This window comes from Triturus cristatus, chromosome 6 (assembly GCF_964204655.1).
Source record: "Triturus cristatus chromosome 6, aTriCri1.1, whole genome shotgun sequence".
Lineage (NCBI taxonomy): Eukaryota > Metazoa > Chordata > Amphibia > Caudata > Salamandridae > Triturus > Triturus cristatus.
The window spans coordinates 1697979607-1698004115 of NC_140589.1; the positions used below are offsets into that span (position 1 = coordinate 1697979607).

The following is a 24509-nucleotide window of genomic DNA, read 5'->3' on the forward strand; positions in this document are numbered from 1 at the left end:
TTAATAATTAATATGACAAATAGACAAGCCAGAGCTTCAAAAACCAGTGAATTTTCAAACAGAAAACTCTGCTCTAGCAATCCCCCCTTTGGTGATTTTATCACCAAATAACCCAAAAAAAAAAAATTAGTGAAAATTTAATCCCATTTTAGGAGAAGTCAGAAATGTCTTTTTCTCCTTACACAACACTACACACCAGTCACTCTTTCATCATCCCTCTTTGTTTCTAAGTAGACACTCTCCCTCAATTCTTCTAATTCAATCTCTTGTGGTTCTCTTTTGAAAATTTGATTTCTCTTTTCAGGTTCTCCTTTAAATTTCTTTTTCCCTCCCCTGTTTTTACAACACAAACACACCAATCTAAGTATCAATAGAGCAACAATTATACAAGTTAAAGGAAACAATATCCTACCTATAATAGTACTACCTATTTTTGCAATAAAACTCTTAACAGCTATCACCTTATTAGCTAATTTAGTCCAGACACTTTCAGCTTCAAGTGGTACTAATTCTTCATGCAAATCAGTAATATTTTTGATATAGACCTTCAGGTCTTTGCTTTCGTCAGGAATGTAAGTGCAACAATGTTGAACTTTCAGCATTCCACAGACTCCACCCTCCTTGGCCAATAGAATATCAAGGGCAAGTCGATTTTGCATAGACATGGCACGTACGGCAATCAATTCCGTATTCACCAAATGAAACCCTCCAGCGGTATTTGTCGATAAGCGATCAACCACTGTTGACAGTTTCCGAATTCCATAAGCATTTAAAGAAATTCCCACTGCTGGAATTAAAGCACCAAAAATGTCACCTACAATCTCTGCCCAAGTTTCTCTCTTGAAACGCGTTAGTAAATTAATATGTTCTACATCTTCTATTTTATCTATATGAAAGATCTTTGGAAAAACCAGGCCCACATAACACGTGCCATACCAATGGTCAGGCAACTTGTATAAAGCCTTGTTCCCACAAACATAGTACACTCCTGGAAAAACTGTATCTTCTCCACCTCTGAAACCCCATCCTGTTGCAATGAAGTATGTATCATGACACTCACTAGTCCCAACAAAGTATGTATCATATTGGGATTTCCTCCTTGTAATGCACAGCTTACCCTTCTGTGGTGCATCTAGAGCTAAAGTTGGACTAGCCCCATTTCTCAACTCTTTTCCCATCTCAATGTCCCAAATTGTCTCACTCACTTCATATTTCCCTGCTTTCTCATGCATGCTCAATCTCCTTTCCTCTACCATATCTAGAAAAGCTTTCTCCTCTTCTTTCAGACTGCAAGTTAAATTATTCTTAAAAATGTAATCTAATGTTAATCCTTCTTTCTCAATAAAAATCTCACCAAACATGTTAGCTTCTTTAGCTGGATTCAGCTCTTTGTTCATTGGCAAATGCCCAAAAATACTATCTCTGTTAGACATCTTATAATCTATTTTCCCTAACAAATAAAAAACACTACTTAAAACACTACAAGAAATTCCATACGTAGCTGGTAAATGGTGATAAGTAACACCCTCTGAAACGGATGCAGGTAATTGCATACAGACGTAGCAATCCCTGACTTCCATTGTTTTCACATATTCGTATAACAGTTTTGAAAAAACATTACTAGAAAAATTATTAATTGACCTATCTTTATGTACGTAAGTATTACTAATTCTATTTTGTGAACTCTCTGTATGTATCCCAAATGTACTAAAAGTAACTAATAAAGCTAAAACACCCCATAGTAGCACTAATAATCCAGTACAGCAGCAGCACATTCTACACCATCTTTTTAAGAAGGCACATCTATTTTGGTTATTCTCTATGTTAGCCATTTTACTACTTTGACCGTGTCTTTTGACTTAGCCTCTACTACTCCACTACTTGAGACTTTTAAATTCTGGATTACTTCAGACAATCAATTTCAGCTTTCTTCTTCTTTCACCTTCTCCAAGTGATTTCTTCTGTTCACTCAATTTGGATATTCATCACTTTTCACTTCATTCTCATCAACATCAAACTGTATTAGATCTCCAACGATATCCTCAGTATCCGACTTTTCATCAATATCAGTCAAGATTACTTTCAGGATTTCACCAGTATCTTCCTCAACCACTTCTCGTACGGTCTCCTCTGGATTTCCTTGACTTTCTGTCTCTTCACCTTCAGACAGTGCCACGTACGTCCATTCCGGCGACCTATACTTCTGGTTAGGTTTTCTTATTCTCTTGATCTCTTCTGGTTCTTTTGACACTTTTCTCTTTTCACCTCTTGCTTGATTTTGACTCGTCACCGTATTCACTTGTTCAGCTTTCGAGTCTTTTGCTCTTATCACTCTATATCTCAGCCTCTTTATTCTGTTGTTAGGCCAAAGATCTCCTTTCACAACCTTTTTCGGTCTTGTTCCTGTATTGTTTCTTTCTCCAATCCAAGTTCTTTTTCTCAGAACTCGACCCTCTGATTTCTCATTTTCATTTTCATCCGATTCTGTTTCAAATGCCTCTGATTCTTCAGCAGTTTTCTTTTGCTCCACAGTCTTTTTCACCACTGTTTGAGACTTCCCTACTTCTGTCCCTCCTCGGGTCTCCGACACGCAATCTTCTTGCTGTCTACTTGTCCCTTCACCTAGCTTGTCAAGAATGTTCCCTACACCTCCTCGGGGGTCTTCCGCAATCTGTCCCTCTCTATCTTCTTCTGACCCTACTTCTTCAAGTGTAATCTCAAGTGGTTCTTCAATCTGCTCCTCTTCTGATTCAGGAGTAGTCTTTGTGGAATTACTCTTTTCTTTTCTTTTTCCTTCACTGCTTTTCAGAACTTCAGGCTTTTTCACAGAATCTGATCTCTTCTCTGATACTCTCAGTGGTTCACTTGAAGCTTTTTCTGCTTCTTTCCTCACTGGTTCTGTATCTTCATCATCACTGGAATCTGACTCATCAAAATACTCCTTACCAGTCCCATTCTTTGGATTTGGAACTCTCAGAGTATGACTCGCATGTACCCAGTTTTTCACTCCAGCACACTTTACTGCAGTTGTCGTAGTCAGAATGACTTGTCTTGGCCTTCCCCACCTTGGAACCAAGCAATTTCTTCTTCTGTGCACCTTAATCCTCACCCAGTCCCCTGGCCTCAGATCATGAGCTTGCTTCTTCTCAAGTGTGGTAGCTTCTTCTCCAACCTGGTGAAACACAGAATGAACTGCGTCAGCCAGGCCTTTACAGTAATCCAAAATCATGTCATCAGTTATTGTCATCAACTTATTGACAGGTACAAATGCATGTCGCATTGCACGTCCCATGATTATCTTGTGCGGACTTAAACCAGTAGTTCTATCAGGAGTAGATCTGATAGTCATCAGCACTAGAGGCAAAACATCGGGCCATTTCATACCAGTGGCTAAACACATCTTACCAATCCTATTCTTGATTGTGCCATTAATCTGTTCAACCACACCAGAAGCCTCTGGTCGGTATGCACAATGTAGCTTCTGCTGTATGCTTAATGCTTCACAAATCAAACTTATGAGTTCATTATGGAAGTGTCCACCTCTATCAGACTCAATCGTTACTGGAAACCCGTACCTAGGAATCAACTCTCTTAACAGTAACTTTGCCACTGTTATTCCATCATTTCTCCTAGTCGGATAGGCCTCCACCCATCTTGAAAACAAACAGACTACCACTAGAACATACCTTAGTCTGTTCACTTGGGGCATTTCAATGAAATCAATCTGCATTCTTGTAAAAGGACCTCCTTCTCTGCCTATTGTTCCCAGACTCACCACTGTCTTTTTCCCAGTGTTAAACTGTTGGCAAATTAAACATCTTTGACAGATGCTCTCTGCAATTGTCCTGACCTTTGCATTGTACCAGGTCTGCTTGAACGACCTGATCATCGCGTCCCTCCCCAAATGTCCCTGGCCATGATACATTCTTGCCATTGACGACAAAATGGAGTTCGGCATTACTGGTCTGCCATCTCTATAGACCCAAACATGGTCTGTTTCTCTTGGGGCACATCCTGCCTTAATCCAGTCTTTCTTCTCTTCCTCTCCTGCCTCATCCTGCAACTGTTTCACTTCATCCCATGTCTCTAAGACATTAGTAAACATCACAGAACAAAAAGACATTTCACCCTCTCATTCCCGATTAATGGACTGGTTTGTTTTTGCACAGTATTGCGCAATGTCATTGGCATACCTATTGCCAACTGTCACAAAATCCGTTCCTTGACCATGAGCAGCACACTTTACAACTGCTAACTCTTTAGGTAACTGTATTGCCTCAAGTAAGTTCCCAATCATTTCAGCATTCTTTATTGGAGTCCCACTCGACGTCAAGAAACCTCTTTGTAGCCAAAGTTGGCCAAAATCATGTACAACTCCAAATCCATACTGACTATCAGTCATCACAGTCGTTCTCAAATCTTTTCCAATTTCACAAGCTTTTGTCAACGTCACCAATTCAGCAACTTGCGCAGATTTCACTCCTTTCAATGGTGATGCTTCCATAACCTCTGAAACCTTGCACACTGCATATGCTGCACATAGCACACCCTCATCATTCCTCAGGCATGATCCATCCACAAACAACACATGATCACTCTCATGTAAGGGAAGATCCCTTATGTCTGGTCTCGGTTTTGTACAGTACTCAAGCACATCCAAACAATTATGATCATCTTCTGTTTTCACACCCACATTTTCAATATCCGGCAACAATGTCGCTGGATTCACATTCACACATCTCTCAAGAGTCACATTTGATGCTCCCAGAATCACTTTCTCATATTTAGTCAGCCGACTATGTGACATGTACTGGGTTCTGCTTCTTGTCAAAAGAATTGCCACATTGTGAGGTACGAATACCCTTACAGGATATCCCATTATGATTCCCTCACTCTGTTCCAGGCTTCTGCATGTTGCAGCCACAGATTTCAAACAACCTGGTAAACCTACAGCTACAGGGTCAAGTGTCGATGAGAAGTACGCAATAGGCCTTCTCAGTAATCCGTGTTTCTGAATTAACACTGAAAGTGCACATCCATTTCTCTCACTGCAATACAATTCAAACTCCTTTTCGTAATCTGGCATACCCAAAGCTGGGGCTTCACACATTTTACTTTTCAGCTCCTCAAATGCTGCCATTTGTTCTGCATCTAGTTCCAATGGGTCTGTCATCTCACTTTTTGTCAGTTTAATCAGTGGCTTTGCTATCAGCGAAAAATTAATTATCCACTGACGACAATAACCCACCATACCTAGGAACATTCTCACTTCCCTCTGGGTTTTCGGGGCTTTCATTCCCCTGATGATTTTGATCCTGTCATCAGTCACCTTTCTCAGACCTTTTTCAATATTGTGTCCAAGATAATGCACCTCTTTCTTGCAGAATTGCAATTTGGCTGGAGATACCTTTAACCCTCCATCTGCCAGATGATTCAGTAAAGCTATAGTATCTACTTCACAAGCTTCACGTGTCTTTGATGCCACAAGTAGGTCATCAATATACTGCACTAGTACTGAGTTTTCAGGCATGATCAAGCTCTCTAATGATCTTTTCAATAACTGATTGAATATCGAAGGACTCTCTGTATACCCCTGTGGGATACGACACCATGCTAAAATACGCTGGCCAAATCTAAATGCAAAAATCGGCTGGCTGTCATGATGCAATGGAATTGAAAAGAACGCATGACACAAATCAATCACTGTATACCACTCAGCATCATGTGGAATCTGATACAAAATCACTGATGGATTTGGCACAATAGGACAACATGCCACCACAATTTGATTAATTTTTCTCAAATCCTGTACGATCCTAAATTTCCCATTTGGCTTTTTCAACCCCATTATCGGTGAGTTACACGGACTACTCAGTAGTTCTCTCAGAACTCCCTGCTGAATCATTTTCTCAATTATAGGAGTTATTCCTTCAATTATTTCTGGTGTCATTTTGTACTGAGGAATGTTAGGATACGTAATTCCCTCTTTCACTGAAATTTTCACAGGATCTACATTATTCATCAATCCCACATCCTCTCCAGTAAAATCCCAAACTGTCCTTTTCACTGTGTCTCTCAGTTCTCGAGGCAAATCCTCCGGATCAAACACTGCAAATGCACCAATTAACTCACTTTCTCTATTTTCTAGAGTCACTCGGTACAAAACATCCTCATCTGGTGTCTCAAAGGCTATTCCATCCGGTGTACAAAAAATTGTACAATTCATCTTGCACAATAGGTCCCTACCTAACAGGTTCACTGGACTAGTGTCACAAACAATAAACCTGTGCATGTCTGAAAATTTCCCTATCTGCACCCTTACTGGTTCAGTAAGACGTGTCCTGATTTGTGTATTGGCTACACCAACTACTTGGATTGCTTCATCCGAGAGAGGAAGATTTCTAATATCTGTTGACCTGACAGTTGATCTTGTCGCACCTGTGTCTACTAAAAAAGTAACACTTTCCTCATTTATTTTCCCATCTACAAATGGTCCTGCCTGGTCTATTTCTAGAGTTGCACCAAGTATGCACTCTTCCTCCTCTCTTCGGCACCGTCAATAATCACCCTCAGACTCACTCCCTTCATTCTTTAACAAGTACTGTTGTACCTGGTTAGAACGCCTTGGTTTGTTTACCTGTTCATCATTGTAGAATCCTGAATCCTGATTATACTTTTGTGACCCTCTATTCTGCGGCAAGGGCGGTTTTGGCTCTTGACTCTGCTGTCTCACAACTTTCTGCTGTTGCTGCTGTTGATTATTTCCTTCGTTCTGCACCTGTTGATTTAAGGGTTTACCCTCGTTATTCACTAATGGTGGATTAGTGCATTCAGACCTCCAATGTCCCAGTTGGCCACAGTTGTGACATGGGAACTTCTTCTTTGCTTCTTCAAGATTCCCCTTTCCTTTTCCTGCATATCTAGGTCTATTCCCTGCATTATTTTCTGCATTATTCGCTTGTTCCACCAACTGTGCTTCCTGTCTTTCTGCAACTTTCACTTGTGCCCACATTGCTTTCTCTTTCAGCTTTCTTTGTTTTGCTTCAATTTCATCACTGAAGTATTTTGCATGTCTCAGAATCTCATCTATTTTCTTACTCTGCCAATCCACTGTATGCTCACGAATTCTCTCACTAATCTCAGGTCTCAGGCCATATACAAATCTGTATACAAAATGACTCAAATCTTTGTCACCCAGGTGCTCATCTCCACTGAATTGTTTAAATGCCAGTATCAGCCTCTCGTAAAAAGCATGAACTGATTCCTTTGCTTCTTGTTGTGTCCGATCTATTTTAACCCAGTCTGTCTCTTTTGCAGGTACCTTACTCTTCAGGTAAACCATCACCTGATCATACTTTCTCATTACTTCTGGATCTGGTGCTCCTGTTCTTGGATCTCTTGGATATTCCTCAGTAGGCCAACTCACAACTATTTTACACTCAGTCCACAAGTCTGCTGGAACAATTATATCAAACAGACTATTCAGATCAACCCACAGCACTTTTGACAATTTCACAAACCTATCTACCTGCCTATACCACTCGACGGGCTTTTCTCTCAATCGAGGGAAATCATTCGTAAATGATAAAATATCCTGTCTGGTCCATGGAACATGTACATATCCTCCTCCAGGTATTTCTCTCATAGGATAATTATCCACTGGTTTCTCCTTTTCTCTCACTGGAAATGCTGAATAAGTCTTATCTCCAGATTCTTCTCTTTTCTTGTACCACCTATCCTTCCACTTTTCTACGTCTCCCCATCTTCGCAATAATGCGACCATTTCCTTAATCTGTCCTGTTCTACCAGTGCCATTCATATTCTCTATGTCCTTGTCCGTGAAGTCCATCCTATAAGTTTTCTGCAAAGCCTTCACTTTGTCAATGTCAACTCCCTGATCATTCGCTATTGCTCTTAACCTGTCATGTGTATTTCTCGCTCTCCAGGTAATATTCTTGCACATGAATAACAACTCATCTTCAGGACGATTTTTAAGAATCTCTGTTGGAACTGTCCCTACTACAAGCTCTTCTAATTCCACACGTAACCTAGCCACATCAACCACCTGTGTATCTTTATCCTTTTTCTGAAGAACCTTCATCCATTCATTCAAATCTTCAGCTGTGATTTCTGTAGTTTTTCTCACTGGAACCACTTTCTTTTGTGCCTCTAAAATCGGCATCCCTGAACAACTAGCTTCACTAGCATCCAGTCCTTCACTACATGTGTCATGTCTGGATTGTCTCAGATCACTACTTTCTGTCCTTCTTCCTGAATCTCCTGAGGGACCAGCTGAACTTGTTAACTTATTCCCAACACATGGAATCACCAAACCATTTTCACCTGTCCTCTGCTTATCAAACACAGGTATAACCGGACCTATAGTTACAGGCACCGTAACAGCTTCCAGATTCTTTGTTAACTCCCTAATCTTTTCAGTCAGCTCTGTTGTAGTTCTGGCTAGTTCTCTTGTATTTCCGTCAGCACGGTGACTCTCTCTCTCCCTGAAAAGATTACCACTTCTTAACTCAGGTGTCACATTTTCAATGTTACTCACTATATCTCTTATCGGAGAAACAATTGGTGTACTCTCGTCTGGTTCTGGTCTATATGGAGGTGGTCTCTTGTAAATCATGTCATTCAAGACCTCATCCTCATATTCATTAACTCCATATCTTCTCACTTCTAACTCAGGAACCCTTTCTGCTCCCCCTTCAACTGTTCTCATCGGATATAATCCCTCTGTCATACTAGCATCTCGCCATCTTTTCATTCGATCATGATGAGTTTCACGATCATGTCTTCTCCCAAATATATACCTATAATGTCCTCCAGACCTCTGCTTTTCTCGTTCATGTACTTCCTCTTCCCATTCCACTAAAGCCTCAAACTGTGTCGGCCTTGGTTTTGGGTCAAGACATAACATTTTTTCCCGTAAATTTCTCAACACGGCCAGATTAAATGAACCATGTTCTGGAAATGCTAGAACACCATCCTCTTTGGTATACCTAACCCAATTCTCCAACCATATACAGGTATGATACCCATATTTCGCAGCCATAAAGGATGCAGGTGTTTTCGCTGGAGGCATTAATTCACCCTCTCTCGTCTTAACATTTTTATCCTTATCAAACCATTTTTTAATTTTTCCAAAGAATGTCTTCTTCTTTTTCTCTTCTTGGTAATACATTTTAGCGCTTACTAAACTTTCTAATCCCTTCCGTATTATAAATATACAATACGAATTTTCAACCAATAACAGCGCGACTCACACTAACGCACCAATCCTGGAACGTCTACGTCACTAGAATAGCTCTTCCAATCCTTGCGCGGCTCACACCAACGCACCAATCCCAGCGCGAACTCTATTCTGATCCACTATCCAATCAGAGCGCGGTCTGTTTGACGTCAGCAGTCGCTGCAGTCGCCTGTCTCCTGTCTCCTGTCACTCGTCTACCCCTCCTTTACAAAATCTCTCAGTAGACTTCGTGTCAAAATTTTACAAAATCTATTAGTTACAACATAAAAACATCTCCATTGTCTGCTTCGCTAACCACAGAATAGTAAAGAAAATCTATTTCTCAAGAGTCAACAACTTTCACACATCCCTTAACTGTTTCCTCTAGGACTTATCCAAAGAGTCTTACAATCAATTAAATGTATAAGCATTCACGCACATTCATACAAGAAAATATAGTACATGCACACAGAATCCTGCTTCCCGAGAACAGCGAACAATCTGTCCCACTACAGAATTATAACACACATCAACAAAACCAAGCAGCTTACTTCTGCCCAGTTCCTCAAACAAGCTCAGAGAATACCTATTACTCCTCCCGCGATAAGCTTTAACGGCGAACCTTACGGATCCCTGGGACTTAAGACCAGAGTTTCACAGATAACCTTCACTACCATACGCACTCCTTATATACCAGAAATATCTAACAGTAACATACGACAATGTCACTATTTCCGAACCCAGACAATGTGACGCGCAACTTCAATTGTCACACGTTTTTTTCCTTACAATCCCGTCTTTCCCGAGAGCAGCATATATACTTCCCTCTGCCCTACTACGGAACTGCTACTAGCTCCCAAATTCCAGAAGCACTACATATAACTCAACATGACGACTCCAACATATAGTATTAGTACATATACCAACATCAATCAATAATCAATAATCAATAAGCTAATATACAAGCAATCTTATCAGATCAAGACAATCATCAATAACCATCACAACTCTGCTACCAGGAAATTGATAGAGATCAGGGTGAATATATTATCCTTACTTCCACGGATAGAGTAATTTCACAGTTACACGCACATACACTCATCACACACTAGGGCCCATTTCACTAACATACGCTCAAATACTCTACCAGCACTGAACCTGTGGAAAGAAAACTCCTAAACACCCTGCATCTATATCGAGGTCGATAAGACCTGGTTATTGTAACTGCCCTGAAACATAATCTAAACAATCTATACCATAATAATCAAAACATAGTACTCAATAATTGACAAGAAATAATAACAAACACCGTATTCAAATTATAATGCTTTATCTAAAATTAGTCAAAGAAAATAAATCAGAATAAATCATTTTCCTCATAGTTACCTATTCTAGCTAAATGTCAGAACGGGTCAGGACAAGTCTCTCGGTAGTCTCTCAAGACGCAGTCCTCTCAGCAACGATCCTCATCAACGCAGATTCGGGAAGGAAAGGCAAATGGCAAGTGGCAAAGACCCTCTCTAGGCTAACAATTTTTATAGGGATTCGAACAAAGGAAAGAAACAAAATTGTTCATCTCATCCGCTGAGTCTCCGAGCAAAAGCGAGAAGGAAAGGATGTAGCTTCGTTACATTTGGAAAAATCTCCGCTCAGAAAAATCACAAAAATAAAAAGACAGAACAGGAACTAAACATCTCAAAGTATCTTTTAACTTCCACACGTTTCCCTCCGATGAGCTCAGAGCTCAGAGTCTTTCTTTAAAGCTCCTTTGTTTTCCAAGGCTACCAAGCTATCGTCCCAGAGCATTTGGAGACAAGCCCAGAACTGCTGCTGTCCTCACGGAAAGTTTTAACCAGGCAAGGACTGTGGACAGATGACTCTCATCCATTTTCAGCAAGGCCTTTTCATTTCAACCATACACTCGACACCAGGCTTTAGATGTCGACCATCTTTTACTAGGCCTCAATAGGCCACAATAGACCATCTTAATTAAAAGAGACAAAAACAACGTTACCACAGCATAGTGATTAAACAGTGTTAACCCCACTAATACCCTTATGTGTATGTAATTATCTAGCCTTTGCAACATAGAAAAGCATTAATTCGAAAGCGTTTCGTGCTTTAAAAATAAACAGCACTCAGCAACGTTTAAACATGAAAACATGCACGTTATTATTAAACAGCACACTTATGCGTTCCCACGTGTATTTCTCTCAGGTTAAAACATACAGGTTGATTAGTATAAAAACACTCACACAAAACAAATGATTAATAATTAACAGTTAATAATTAATATGACAAATAGACAAGCCAGAGCTTCAAAAACCAGTGAATTTTCAAACAGAAAACTCTGCTCTAGCACTTCCACCTGTTCCTGCTCTGTGGATGCGCTGGGGTTCCGTGAGGGCAAGGTCGGCAGATCGGAGGTTTCTCTTGGGTACGTGGAAGTAGATTCTGTCGTTGAGGTATTGGGGTCCAGTGTTGTGGAGGCATTTGTAGGTGTGGGTGAGCATCTTGAAAGTTACTCTTTTCTTGACGGTGAGCCAGTGGAGGTCGCGCAGGTGCTGGGTGATGTGTTTGTGTCGAGGGATGCCGAGGACGATTCTGGCTGCAGTCTTCTGTATGGTCTTGAGTTTTTGGAGCAAAGACTTGTTGATCACGGCGTAGAGGGCATTTCCATAGTCCCGTCTGCTGGTTATGAGTACGTGGGTGACGGTCTCCCTTGATTCGGGGGGGATCCATTTGAAGGTCTTTCGGAGGATGCAGAGGGTGCTGAAGCAGCTGGATGTAACGGCGTTGACCTGTTGGGTCATAGAGAGGGAGGAGTCGAGTACAATACCTAGGTTTCGGGTGTGGTCTGTAGGGGTGGAGGGTCCATACCCATCCCACTCGGGGTTACAATTGCAAAAACAACAAGCTGGGCCCAAACTGGAGTGGTGTGGTGAGCAAAAGAATGATGGATTAAACCCAGATCCTTGTGACTGGGAGTGAATGTCTGCATTGCCCAGCATTCCGTCCATCAACTGTTTCTTTTGCATATGTCACCCTAAGTGAGAAGGGTATGCCTAGACATGGGTCCCGTGCTCACTATACCACTGGATTCAAGCTAGCCTGGCTGATGAAGGGTGATGCCCTGAAACCGGTCCCAGGATGCTTGTTTCCGGTCCAGGGAGGACCTGACTTGGCAGTTTGGGCTGGACTGTTCCCACAAGGAACAGGGTCAAGACTGATTTGCAATTGGCTGGGTCCAACCTGGGGTGATGTGGTGAGCAAAAGAATGATGGAATAAACCCAGATCCTTGTGACTGGGGGTGAATGTTTGCATTGCCCAGAATTCCGTCCATCAACTGTTTATTTTGTATATTTCCATTAGGTCAGACTTTTATTCACATTTCTTTCACTTAGGTATTTTTCAAAAGTTTCGAAGCTCTTGAGAGTCAGAGGCAGAAATATAGCTCTCCTCGTAGCATCAAGTACTGCTTACGATTTCATGTACGTTCATTTATCTTCCTCACTGGTTTGAAAGGAAAGGTGTGATACATTTCCATAAAATATTGCTGGCCAGGAGACAAGTTGCATGTCACATTATCAACTTCAGAGATACTGTACTAAAAGAATAGAGTAGCAAAATACTGAGAACCGAAATGTTATAGAGTTATTACATATATTAGAGGTATGGATTATTATTCTTAATTCCACATCTATGCACTTTAATGAAATACATACATCAAGAACAAATATATGGAATCTCCCTTGATGTCAGATTCTTCCCAACCAATAGAGGTTTCATTGCAAGAAGAAACTATTGCCATATAACAGAGTAAAGGGCGAAAGCTGCAGGGCCAGATGGCGTTCTGATTTATTTAATCAAATGTAAGCTAGAACTATAGGCACCCCTGTTGACAAACGTTTTAATAACTTAAGCTACCAGACCATACCTACTTCATGAGGGAGCTCAGTGATCATTACAATTTTCATAGGCGATCGTTCTAATCCATATTGCTACCACCCCATTTCATTGATAGATATTCCGGCCATAGTTCTTGACAGAGTTCTGTACAACAGGATATTGGAATGGATTCAAGAGAATAACATTTTAAACATATGTCAGTATGTCTGGAAAATACACAGTGGCCAAGTAGTTTTCTATTTACCTCACTTCTGTGGATTTGTCAATGGCATTTGACTGTGTCAGCTGGTCAAAGATGCAGCAATTGCTTTTTGAGATGGGGCTGAATGCTATATTACTGGTACTTACTGGTATCGCTACACACCTAGACCAATGCCAAGGTTTGGCTCGGTCAAAATGGTGAGGTATCAAATGAAATTAGCATTGGTTGCGGAGTCCGCCAAGGGTGCATGCTTGCCCCATTGTTGTTCATTCTTTACATAAACAAACTTGCCCCATAGCTAATCTTAAGCACTCCCAATGCCCCCAAAATAAACGTCGCTCCATTACCTGTCACATGGTATGTCGATGATGCCATACGTATCGCTCGCATTCCCAAAGCACTGCGTCTGTTAGTGCAATCATTCATACATTATATGGCTGCTCTTGAATTATCAACAAATGATGCCAAATGTTTCATCATGAACTGTGACCCCAAGTGCACTAAACACACGAGTATTTAAGTAGGCAGCCACCACTTGGTACTTTTTCCTACCTAGGTGTGTCTTTTCGCTCATCAGGCTTCTGGGCTGCACATGTATCAATGTGCAGTGCTAAATTGGCCAGAGCTGTAGGATCCCTTCTCAGTCTCCCCTGCCCATTTGAGGCAGGTCACTTGCCACACTGTTGCAGAATTACAGTGCATCCCAATAACATCATATGAGGTAAAAATGTGGGGTTTAAAAGATCATGAAACTCTCCAGAGGGAAGAAAATTGCTTTCATAGAAAAACTCTGGCTGTCCCTCCTTCTACCCCTCACTATGTTTGCCACAAGGATTTGGGTGTAAACTATCTTAGTGATTACGTTTGCACTAACCCATACCGCATAACCCATTGTGCCTTTCTGTTTAGAAAAAAGAGGAGGCAGCATTAACTAGGGATATAATAAATGACTGGCATGTGATATGAGTTTCTAAATTCCATGGCTGGCGTATGTCAAAAAATAATTTGATGAAATTGGCTTAGCTCAGATTTTTACTGATAGGGCATCCTGTGCTGTTAATGAAAGAAAGCACGTACAGGCGTTACTGCTAGCTCAGTTACAAGTGGATAGGAAAATGCTGAATGTTTGAAAACATCCATTGTAAATTAATTTGCACCTAAACCTTTAACTTTCCCCTGCTAGTTACTTATGGAATACTAGAGGATATTGGGTGCGGTCATTATTGATCCGCTTTAGAGCCGACATGAGTAAATATTTGCTTTGCTTTCCACTTGAATATCAACAAAAATTAGAAAGCAAAGTATGCCCATGTAATTAAGCCTGGGTGGAGTTCGCGGAGTTCCGCTATGCGTAACACTGCAAAGTGCAAAAACAACTTTGCCGTGCTACGCGGAGCTCCCAAGCGGCGGAGTGCATTAAATTAATGCCGTTCACAGTGATTTTCAGTGCTGGGTGTTTGCCCGCACTGTGCAATCATCGCGAACGGTACCATGCACAGCGCAAGCGGGCACTGCTTCCTTTCTGCCAGAAACAGACGGTTTCTCAACGTGAGCGGTCGCGAGCACATGCAGCCAGTCGCAATGAGAAAGCGGACCACCAGCGTTGAGAAATCTTGTCTGGAGATGGATTTTCCTCGCTTGTGCTCGCCAACTTGATGTTGATGAGCGCGAGAAATGAAAAAAACTCTGTTACTCTGTTTTTCAGAACTCTGCATGCTCAGTTTAACGCAGAGTGCAGAAATCTCCACAAACTCTGCGAGGGGAGCAGAGTTCACCACCCAAGGTTACATGTAATAATGCTTCTCGCCAAACAATGCTACACTTCCTTTTCTAAAAAGTAAGATTTTTCGGTATTGTGTTTAGACCTACCATTATCTTCAACAACTTTCAGATGAAGAGACCAATTCCTGTGTAAGCTTATTCCTCCACTCAGCTGTGCGATCACGAGATGCACTTTGAGTAACTGAGTCCGTCATGTTGCTTTTTACTATTTTGATCTCAGCATCTGGTTTTAGTATTGTGTGAGTGAAATATGTTTTATATAATTATTTGTGTACCTTCAAATGTATTTGGCGGCACTGTATCCCTGGCTTTTATGTATGCTAAGATTGTGTATTGTTGGCTTTTATGTATTTTTATGATTGTGTACGCTTTTATGGTTTATTAACGAACCAAATAAAGTTTATATTGATTGATTGATTTATATGGAATTTAGTATAGATAACGTGTAATTCTCAATGCTTACTTAATGCATACTTAACTTGAAAAAAATTTGGTTGTCAATATTTTTACTTCAATATTTATGTAGCATAATAATTAAAACTCAATATTTTGTTTCCGTACTCATTAAAACATATCAGCGTATTCTTTGAAATGGAATTTGGAGCTTACCTAACAACTCTTACATCTGTATCTCTGAGCCTGATGTCCTGTACTGTAATGTTATGCTCCAACTGTGTTACAAATTTACCTCTAAATTTACATTTGGATTACTGCACTATTCAGACCAACTCAAATGGCTTGTGTGTGTTCTGGAAAGCCTCCAGCAGAGAAATAAATTATGTCAGGACCATGAATCAGTTTATCAGGAATCTGGACATAGACATTTCACACATCAATAGTTCTGAACATGTTGGCCTAATTTGTTTATTTAATTCTGTATTTATTTATACAGCTTCACATAGCGCAAAGTAGGCCCCAGGCATCAGAGCATTTTCTTTTCTTTTTATTTTTTTATTTTATTTGATAAGTTTTATATAGCGCTTGCAAGATCTGAAGGTATTAGAGCGCTTTACAAAATCATGATCAGAAAATACAGTGAAGCATCCATGAGAACACAAAGGAGGCGAGAATTCAAAATAGAAACTAGTAAACATCCAAGAAATAATTCGAGAGGATCTAATAGACAGCATCAAAGCACAGCAAAAAGAAGTTTCCATATATTAATAAATATGCACACTTAGTACATCAACCAGCAATGTTAACTAACAACAATGCAGACAGAAACAATGATGACAATGCAGCTAAAATGCTATCAGCAAACTAGTGCCATTTAGATGAAGGTGGGGATTCAGGGTTCGCATACACAAACAAATTGTCTTTGGAACTGGAGGCATTTAAATTCCTCTTTATAAGTTTCAGAAGAGTGCATAATATGAAGTATTGGTGGAAGTGAATTCCACATTTTGGTGACCCTTCCCAAGAAAGAGTAATTGTGCGAAACTCTTTTTTTTAATGAAGGTGACTGCTGGAGAAGGGCTTCTTCAGCCCTTTTTGACCGCTAAAGAGTTTGATTTTCTTAGTTACGTGGCTGGGAGTAGAAGTGTGGAGGGTTTTGTAACTGATGCAGGCCATCTTGTATTGTGCTCATGCTCCAATAGGGAGCCATCCTAGTATGATCGTGATGGTAGTGAGGAAGCCAAATTTCTTGCATTGAGAAACAAAATGAGTGTGTTTTATTTTACTTTTAAATACCGAATCTGTTACTCTGATGCACTTTACTATTACAAGACTCGGTCCCCTGGGAGACCATTTTGTTGTGCCTCATGCCATTACCTGTTAGCGCTCTAGCCTTTCACGCTGTGTTACGCCTTGGACCCTACTTATTAACCCGGGAGCAGACGCGCAGCGCCTGATAGGCTCTCTACTGTCTGAATTGCTTTTAGTACTTTTTAAACCTTACGCATTGCCGATATTTTGTTGTGTTATTAAGTTGCACTTGAATTTGACTGTTTCATTTTACTTTTAAATACCGAATCTGTTACTCTGATGCACTTATGATGCAATATTACGGAGCTTTGTTCCTGGGGAAGCCATTTTGTTGTGCCTCACGCCATTACCTGTTAGTGCTCTAGCCTGCATTATACCTCGGCACCCTACTTTATGGCCCGGGAGCAGAAGCGCTGTGAACGCGCCGATGGGGCGCCAAAGGCAAGCCTGTTTGCGCCTGTCCCTGCCCGGCCGGGCCGGGACCATGGGCCACAACCCCATGTCCAACTATTGCAGTGAGGCTAGTTTATTCAGAAAAACAACTGACGGAGCTGCGACAGGCCTTCTCTGCCAATTGCAATATTGTAAAGTTAGATGACGCCCTCTCTGACTGCCAGCATTGTATATTTTCCCTCACTTGTTCCATTCAAAGCAATGATTTCAATGGAAGGGTTCAACATAAACTAAGTGAATTAAAATGTTTTAATTATACAGGGCCACTGAACAGGTCTACGCCTAAATGTACACTTTCAGCCAACAAAGAATTTACATTCTATAACATTAATTGCCGATCACTCCCTAAACACCAAGTCAACATTTTCGATCTCCTGATAAGTGATCAACCGGATGCTGTCTTTTTAACAGAGACCTGGCTACAGGAAAGCTCGGGCCCTGACGTGGCAGCGGCTCTTCCACCTAACTACTCCATTATATAAAAGGACAGGAAGATGAAGATGGGGGCGGCATTGCAATTGTTTATAAAAGTTCCCTCGAATGTAAAACAGAAGATTTTATTGCGACTGATTGTGAAGCTTTATTATTTAAAATATGCGCTTACGCCTAATTTCACATTCTCTGGTATACTGTTGTACCGCCCTCTGTGCCCAGCTGGGCATGGGCGCTCTCCTTCCACAATCAAGCAGCCCCTCACATTTTGAAGGCTGCCACTTTTAATATATTGGGAGGTCTGAATCTCCATTTAGATGATCCAAAATGTACCAAAAGTTCATCGCTCATAGCTGACTTAGAAGCAATGATCGTTCGACTATGTAATTCAGGTCCTACCCGTATAGTGGGCCATCTGTTAGATCCTATTTTTTCCAATCTGCCTGACCTTAGTTGTGTTCCTGCTCATTTTGCTGTAGCCTTCATGCTGAAAGTAATGTCCTTTCCTCCATCGATCTGCCTGGTGCCTGAACGAAAAACTAGAAGAGGGGCAAAGCTCGATATCCTGGCTGGTAATAAACTTCTAATTGACAGTAGACCAGCTGTTGAACATATTTCAACTACAGATCTTGGTGTTATCCAAAACTGGATTTTACAAGCGGTAGACACTTGCCTTTCTCTGTCCAACAAGCGCTCTAACAGACATCTACCACCAGCCCCCTGATTCACTGAGAAGCTTAAGAATGAAAACTCTAAATGTAAAACCCCAGAAAGATGCTGGAGGAAACACTACAATGAAGAGGCCAAAGTGGCAAATAAAAAAGCCCTAAGTGAATACCATATTCTCTGTAAAGTAGCCCACGCTGAGTCCTTCTGACATAAAATCTCTCAAGCACAAAACTGCTGCAAAATGCTTTTCAAGGTGGTTAAAGAACTAGACGGGTCAGAAACCCAGACTACTCCCCTTGCTCTTACCGGCACTCAATGTGAAGAACTCGCTCTCTACTTCACGGATAAAATGGAAAAGATACACTATGCGCTGCTAAGTAAAAACTCTTAAAATACTCCATCTGAGACCGAGACTACTCCTAATAATACTCAGGATCCTGTGTTGATAGGGCCCAACAATAATACTCCATCCTCCTGGAAATTAGAAACGTGGTCCCTCTTGGAACCTAGCTCCTTTAACCATCTCTTGGCAAACATTAAATCTGGTTCCCCCGTGACTTACTCCCTATCCATGTGCTTAAATAGCTTGATGCCTCTATACTTCTGATATTTATTGAAGTTTTAAATGTCTCCTTATAGGAGGGTTCAGTTCGGCTGGTATGTAAACATGCTATGATGCTCCCTTTTCTAAAGAAAGCCAATGCTGACCCTGCTATGCCGTCGAACTTCCGTCCCATCTCGCTTTTTCCAGTTTTTTCTGAAATTCTGGAAAAGCATGTTAATGGTAGGTTGACCTCCTTTGTTGAGTCTCAGAATTTTCTTCATCCCTCACAATCAGGGTTTAGAGACGGTTTCTCCACTGAATCAACTCTCCTAGGTGTCACTGATATGTTACGGCACCGGTTAGATGAGGGTGAAATGGTGGCACTCATCTTGCTGGACCTACGCACTACATTTGACACGGTGTCTCATTCTGTCTTACTGAGAGCCTTGCAGTCTTTGGGCCTGGTGGGTACAGCTTTGCTATGGTGTGGTTCTTTTTTTTCAACAGACTGTGCTTTCCAGGTTATCTCTGCGCCGGCTAGCTCCAACTCTTATCCGTCCCCTTACGGAGTCCCACAGGGCTCTGTGCTGAGCCCACTACTATTTATTGTGTACGTCCTTCCTTTGGCGGTTAATGCTGAAGAGACTGGTCTGTCCCTTTTTTCCTATGCTGATGACACCCAGATAATTTTTTACCTTTCCTCTTCTAAGGGGTTGGAACCCTCTGTTCTTCATTCAGGTCTGAATAAAGTCTCGTTCTGGTTGCAAAACAACCTGCTTAAATTAAATGGGAACAAGAACGAAGTCATGATCTTATGGAAAAAACATGACCTTTGCGGACCTCAACTCTGTCCCTCCGAATTGGGTGCCTTACCCTTGCCGGTACATCATGTTCGCAATTTGGGCTTCATCGTGGACGAACATCTATCGATGAAACAACAAGTCACCAAGGTGTCCTCTATCTGTTTTACAGTTAAAGCAACGATCCAAAGACTTCAGGTGGTGCAGAATGCAGCTGAATGGCTGCTGTGTCATCTGCCTAAGTCTTCCTCGGTATCAGGCTCCTTCACGACCTACACTGGCTGACGGTGAAGAACTGAGTCAAATTCAAAGCCCTGTGCTATATGTTTGAAATTAAAACTGGAGTGGCCCTGAAATATTTGCAAGATCTAGTTTAGCGCTATCGACCCTTGCGCCTTCTGTGCTCTGCCCAGCAGACTAGGTTTGTTGTCCCAAAAATCAAACTCTCTCACATGCGTGGTCAGTCCTTTTCCTATTTAGGACAGCCCCATGGAATTCTCTACCTGTCTCACTATGTGAGGAAACCGTGTATGGTGTATTCCGCAAACGTTTGAAGACTTGGTTCTTCAATCTCTAATTCCTTTCTTTTGTTCATTATCTCCTCTTTCCTACCGGGACGGCGCTGGAAAACCCCTTGGGGTAGCTGTGTGCCCTACAAATTCAATTCAATAATAATATTAATGAGTGGTGTCATGCAGCACCACTCAGAGGTTGAAGTGAAGGCTTTTAGAAGGCCAGTAAGAAACAAATTCCCATAACTGAGGATAGAGAAAGCACAAGTTGTGCAAGGGACTTCAGGCCATGGCCTGGCATAAACTGCAGGATTCCCTAGGAACATGTGAGTTGGAAACATTTGTTTTTGGGTGTAGAAAATATTTGGCCTTGTAGATTTAGTCTGATGTTGTTTTGGCATTTGTCTTCAAAAGTCCGTTAACACCCAGAGGGGTGTAAGGATCAATATGGAATTGAACTCGTAGGGGAGGTGAACACTCTGTTTTAGAAGGATTCAGTTGAAGTCAATAAGTGGACGACTGTTCAGAATTTTGGAGAGCAGAGAAATGTCGCTGGTTTAGGCCGTTAGCCATGTCAACAGCATATTGATGGTAAAATAACCTAGAATTTTTAAGGATGGCTCTAAGGGGTCATAAATAGATATTAAATAATGCTGGCGAAAGAATGGACGTTCAAGCAACCCCTTATTGCTAGCTAGGGAATTCTCTGTTTTAAAACTTGAGTTTGGATTGATAGGAAGAAACCCAATTTAGCACATCTTCTTTGATATTGATACATTCATTTAAAATCTTAATCAGCGGGATCTGATGATTAGTGGTGAAGACAAGTAACAGATCTAAGAGGCAGAATTTAAGAGGCGGAGTGCATTGTCAACAGTTTGTAAAAGGCTTTCACTGTGCTGCAGTCCTGTTGCAAACCAGATTGAAGATTATGAAGAAATTGTTGGACTGTATGTAGTGAGAAAATTGGGAGGCTACATAGTTTTTAATTACCTTCTCAAGGAAGTGGAGTCCTGACACAGGATGGAAATTGTTGAGTTAATTATAATCCACAGAGGTTTTCTTTCACACCTTATGATTTCACTGAACTGAGGCAATGGAGTCTGAATTTTGAGGTTCAATTCACAATCTGCTGGAAGGTCTGATGAAGGAGGAATGGACTTTACCTTACTGGAGAAGAACTGGACAGAATCCTTCCGCTTAGAATCTGGGACTTTACCAGATGCTGCATTGTTGAACTACCTCAAGCAAAAATGTAGGATGATTCTTGGAGCAATCAAAAAAGTTTCTTGTGAGAAGACTTTGCTGAGAAAATGTGATCTTTGTAGCAATGGTAGACACTCTCAGCTCAATCAACTTGCAGAAAGAGGGAGATTGTCGCTATATATTCTCAAGTTTTCTCAGAGATTTTTCTTTCCTTGAATAAGTCTCTGGAAAACAAAGGGACACAGGGCTTTGCTTCTTAAATTTCAATGGGACAAAGTAATTAAGCAGGTCTTTCACGCAATTGTTGTAAATTGATGTGGTGACATTGATGTCATGTTGAGAAGCAATGATGGGAGATTCAGCCTATCTGTAATTGCTAGTACGTTGATATTGATATTCGTAGTGTTCTGGAACCACATGGTCTCCTTTCTTTGTTGGCTAACAGTTTTACTATGAGATAGGAGTAAGGTGAATGGGATCTGATAGTAGGCAACCACTCAGTGATATGAGAGTATAGTCCCACATATTTTTATGGAAATTGTGAAGGTCAGTGCATAAAAGTATGTTCCATTTCCTCCTAGACACCACTATCAAGGGTTTGCGCCAAGCAGATGTCTCTTTTGCTTCCATGATTCGTTTGATACAACTTTATAAACAGCACCCAGTGCACCTTGGGAACAATTGCTGTATGTAGATAAATCTTTTAAAGAAATATTTTTAACCTCTTTGTTTTATTGCTGGATACTTCGGGAATATAGTTCTACGAGCTTCGTGGCACACGATCTCTATTAACAGCTGGTTTTTGCTTCTGTTGTTATTTTACTTTTCCCAGTGTGAAAGTAGTTTTTTTTGTTGCATTGAATTTCCTTCCAGCATCTCTGTCCTTGTAGACTTTTAATTCATCAGTACTTTCACAAACGTTTAGATCTTGATGAAATGGTCCTTGTTTGCTCTTTCATGCCTTCTGTCTTCTGTTGTCATCTTTGTGGTTCCATAAACTGAATCCACTCCAAATCACTTTGGAGATGACAAGGGATACGACAGGAAACACAGATCATCTCTACTTTCACTTGGCGGCCATTCATAGCTTTCCTAAAGTCTGAAGTCTTCAAACACCTATCTTCCACCTGCAACAGATCATTCTCTTCATCTCTTGTCGATGTGCGATTCAATCTTTTCATTGATTTCTTATGTATGAGCCAGCAAAGCATGCAATCCCACTAAACCTGCTGCATACATTCTTAACTGCAACTATGATGGGAGCTGCTTATGCACATATCACACCTTGACTTTTTCTGGTCAAAATTTTCTTAAGAACAATGGAACTGGAACTTACATACATAGCACTGCTATCCCTGTGTTTAGCTTCTCTCCCCTTTTAAGGTTTTGGCTACAGAAATCTTTGCCTGTCCGCTAACCAGACTTTCCAATATACATAGAGAGGGCTTTGGAACAACCCCTTGCTGATTATAAGATGGTGTAGTTGTTGACCTCAGTTATCCCCTCTTGAATCAATGGATGTCTTCTCTATTCTGCGTAGGAGCATTTCAGTCTCACAGTGGTCTGATTGGTTGATTTGTATTCTTTCAGTGCTGATATACCTTGAATTCATAGAACTATTTTTAAAATTTTTACTTTAAGCACTCCACAGAGAGCGATTGTGGTTTCTTGATCTCTCCCCATGCAGTACTTCCCTCTTGAGTTCCTCCGCTCTCTCACTCTCCCCGTTGCTTCCCCCTCTCCCCTCAGCTCTTCCGTTGTTGTCCAGCCCACCCTGCTTGGTGTCCCATTTCCACCGCACCTTCGAGCCTTATTTAACATATGTATACATTTTTTGGCTCCTGTCGTGTTATCAAAAGGCATCCATTTAAAAAAGTTTTTTACCCTTTTCAAGATGATCACCCACAAGTGCACATGAGCCCGCATATGCAACGGGGCACTTAGAAATGGGTTTGTATCGGTTTAGCAAACCTAAGATTACCACTAAACCATGGGCTGGTTAAAATATTAAAAATGCATTCAAATGATGCTCAATTAGACATGTTGCTTTCTCCTTCATAATCTTCCCTCACTGTGACCATTTTCCTAGCATTACAATACTGAACTACTGAAAAACTAAAACATGTGGGAATCATAAGTGCATGTAAATAAAATGGTGCATTTTTTTTAACATAATCACGAAGCCATTTTGTCATAAAAGTAAACTGAAGCTATTTGTTAAAGTGTCAAAAAATAACCCTCCTAATTAAGACTTTTGTTGCAGGGGAGGACTCGGACATTGAGTACCTGGAGTTATACAAGCCGGTGGCGTGGTTTTGGATTTTGGTGGGCCTTGCATACTTTGCTGCAGTCCTGAGCATGATTGGAGACTGGCTGCGGGTCCTGTCAAAGAAAACTAAAGAAGAGGTAATGTTCTAGACTTTGAACACTTTCTGAATGTGAATTGTAGATTTCTGATACCGACTCTGGAAAATACTTATACTGTATACATAGGAATACCTTAACCGACATAGACTACTTTAATGTAACACGAATGCATGTATCTGTGTGTTGATAACATCTAGGGGCAGGAACGAAACCATCAGTTATTATTAAACGCTCTATTGTTTGCCCATTTATAGCTGCAGTTTAGGCTCCATGCATATATTCATTTGATCAATTCATTTTGCATGGTATGCAGTGCTGAATGTGAGCAGGAGCTTGCAGGTAGGGCCCTCTGAAACTCATTTTTGGGGCACAACAGTGATTTTTCATCAGGAAAAGTTGATCCAGAGCAAGAGCGAGAAAAATAAAAACTGGCGAAAGAAAGATGATGAAAAAGATAGAAAAACATTGCCAGAGAGAAAGCAGGGATGAAAAACAACCTGCAATAAAGGGCTAAAGAGGTAGGGAGTGGCTGATGGTCGATTAAAGAGGCAGTAGCTGGATTCTAGACAAGGCAACACAACCTCCGATAGTGCCTGCCGCGTCTTTATGAGCACAACTTTTCACCGGCAGTTTTTTTTTTTTTTTTTTTACAAATGAAGCACTGCTCCATAGCTGCCAAGGTTTCAG

At 41.0% G+C, this 24509-nt stretch overlaps 1 protein-coding gene across 2 annotated transcripts in view; it reads left to right on the forward strand.

Moving 5' to 3' along the window:
* KCNK2 (potassium two pore domain channel subfamily K member 2) overlaps nucleotides 1–24509 on the forward strand; it is a 463644-nt gene that overhangs the window by 398970 nt on the left and 40165 nt on the right. For both annotated transcript variants that reach the window (XM_085612921.1, XM_085612920.1), the window contains exon 6: nucleotides 23719–23861. In XM_085612921.1, coding sequence (XP_085469047.1) covers nucleotides 23719–23861 — 143 coding nt within the window. The remainder of the gene's footprint in view (nucleotides 1–23718; nucleotides 23862–24509) is intronic.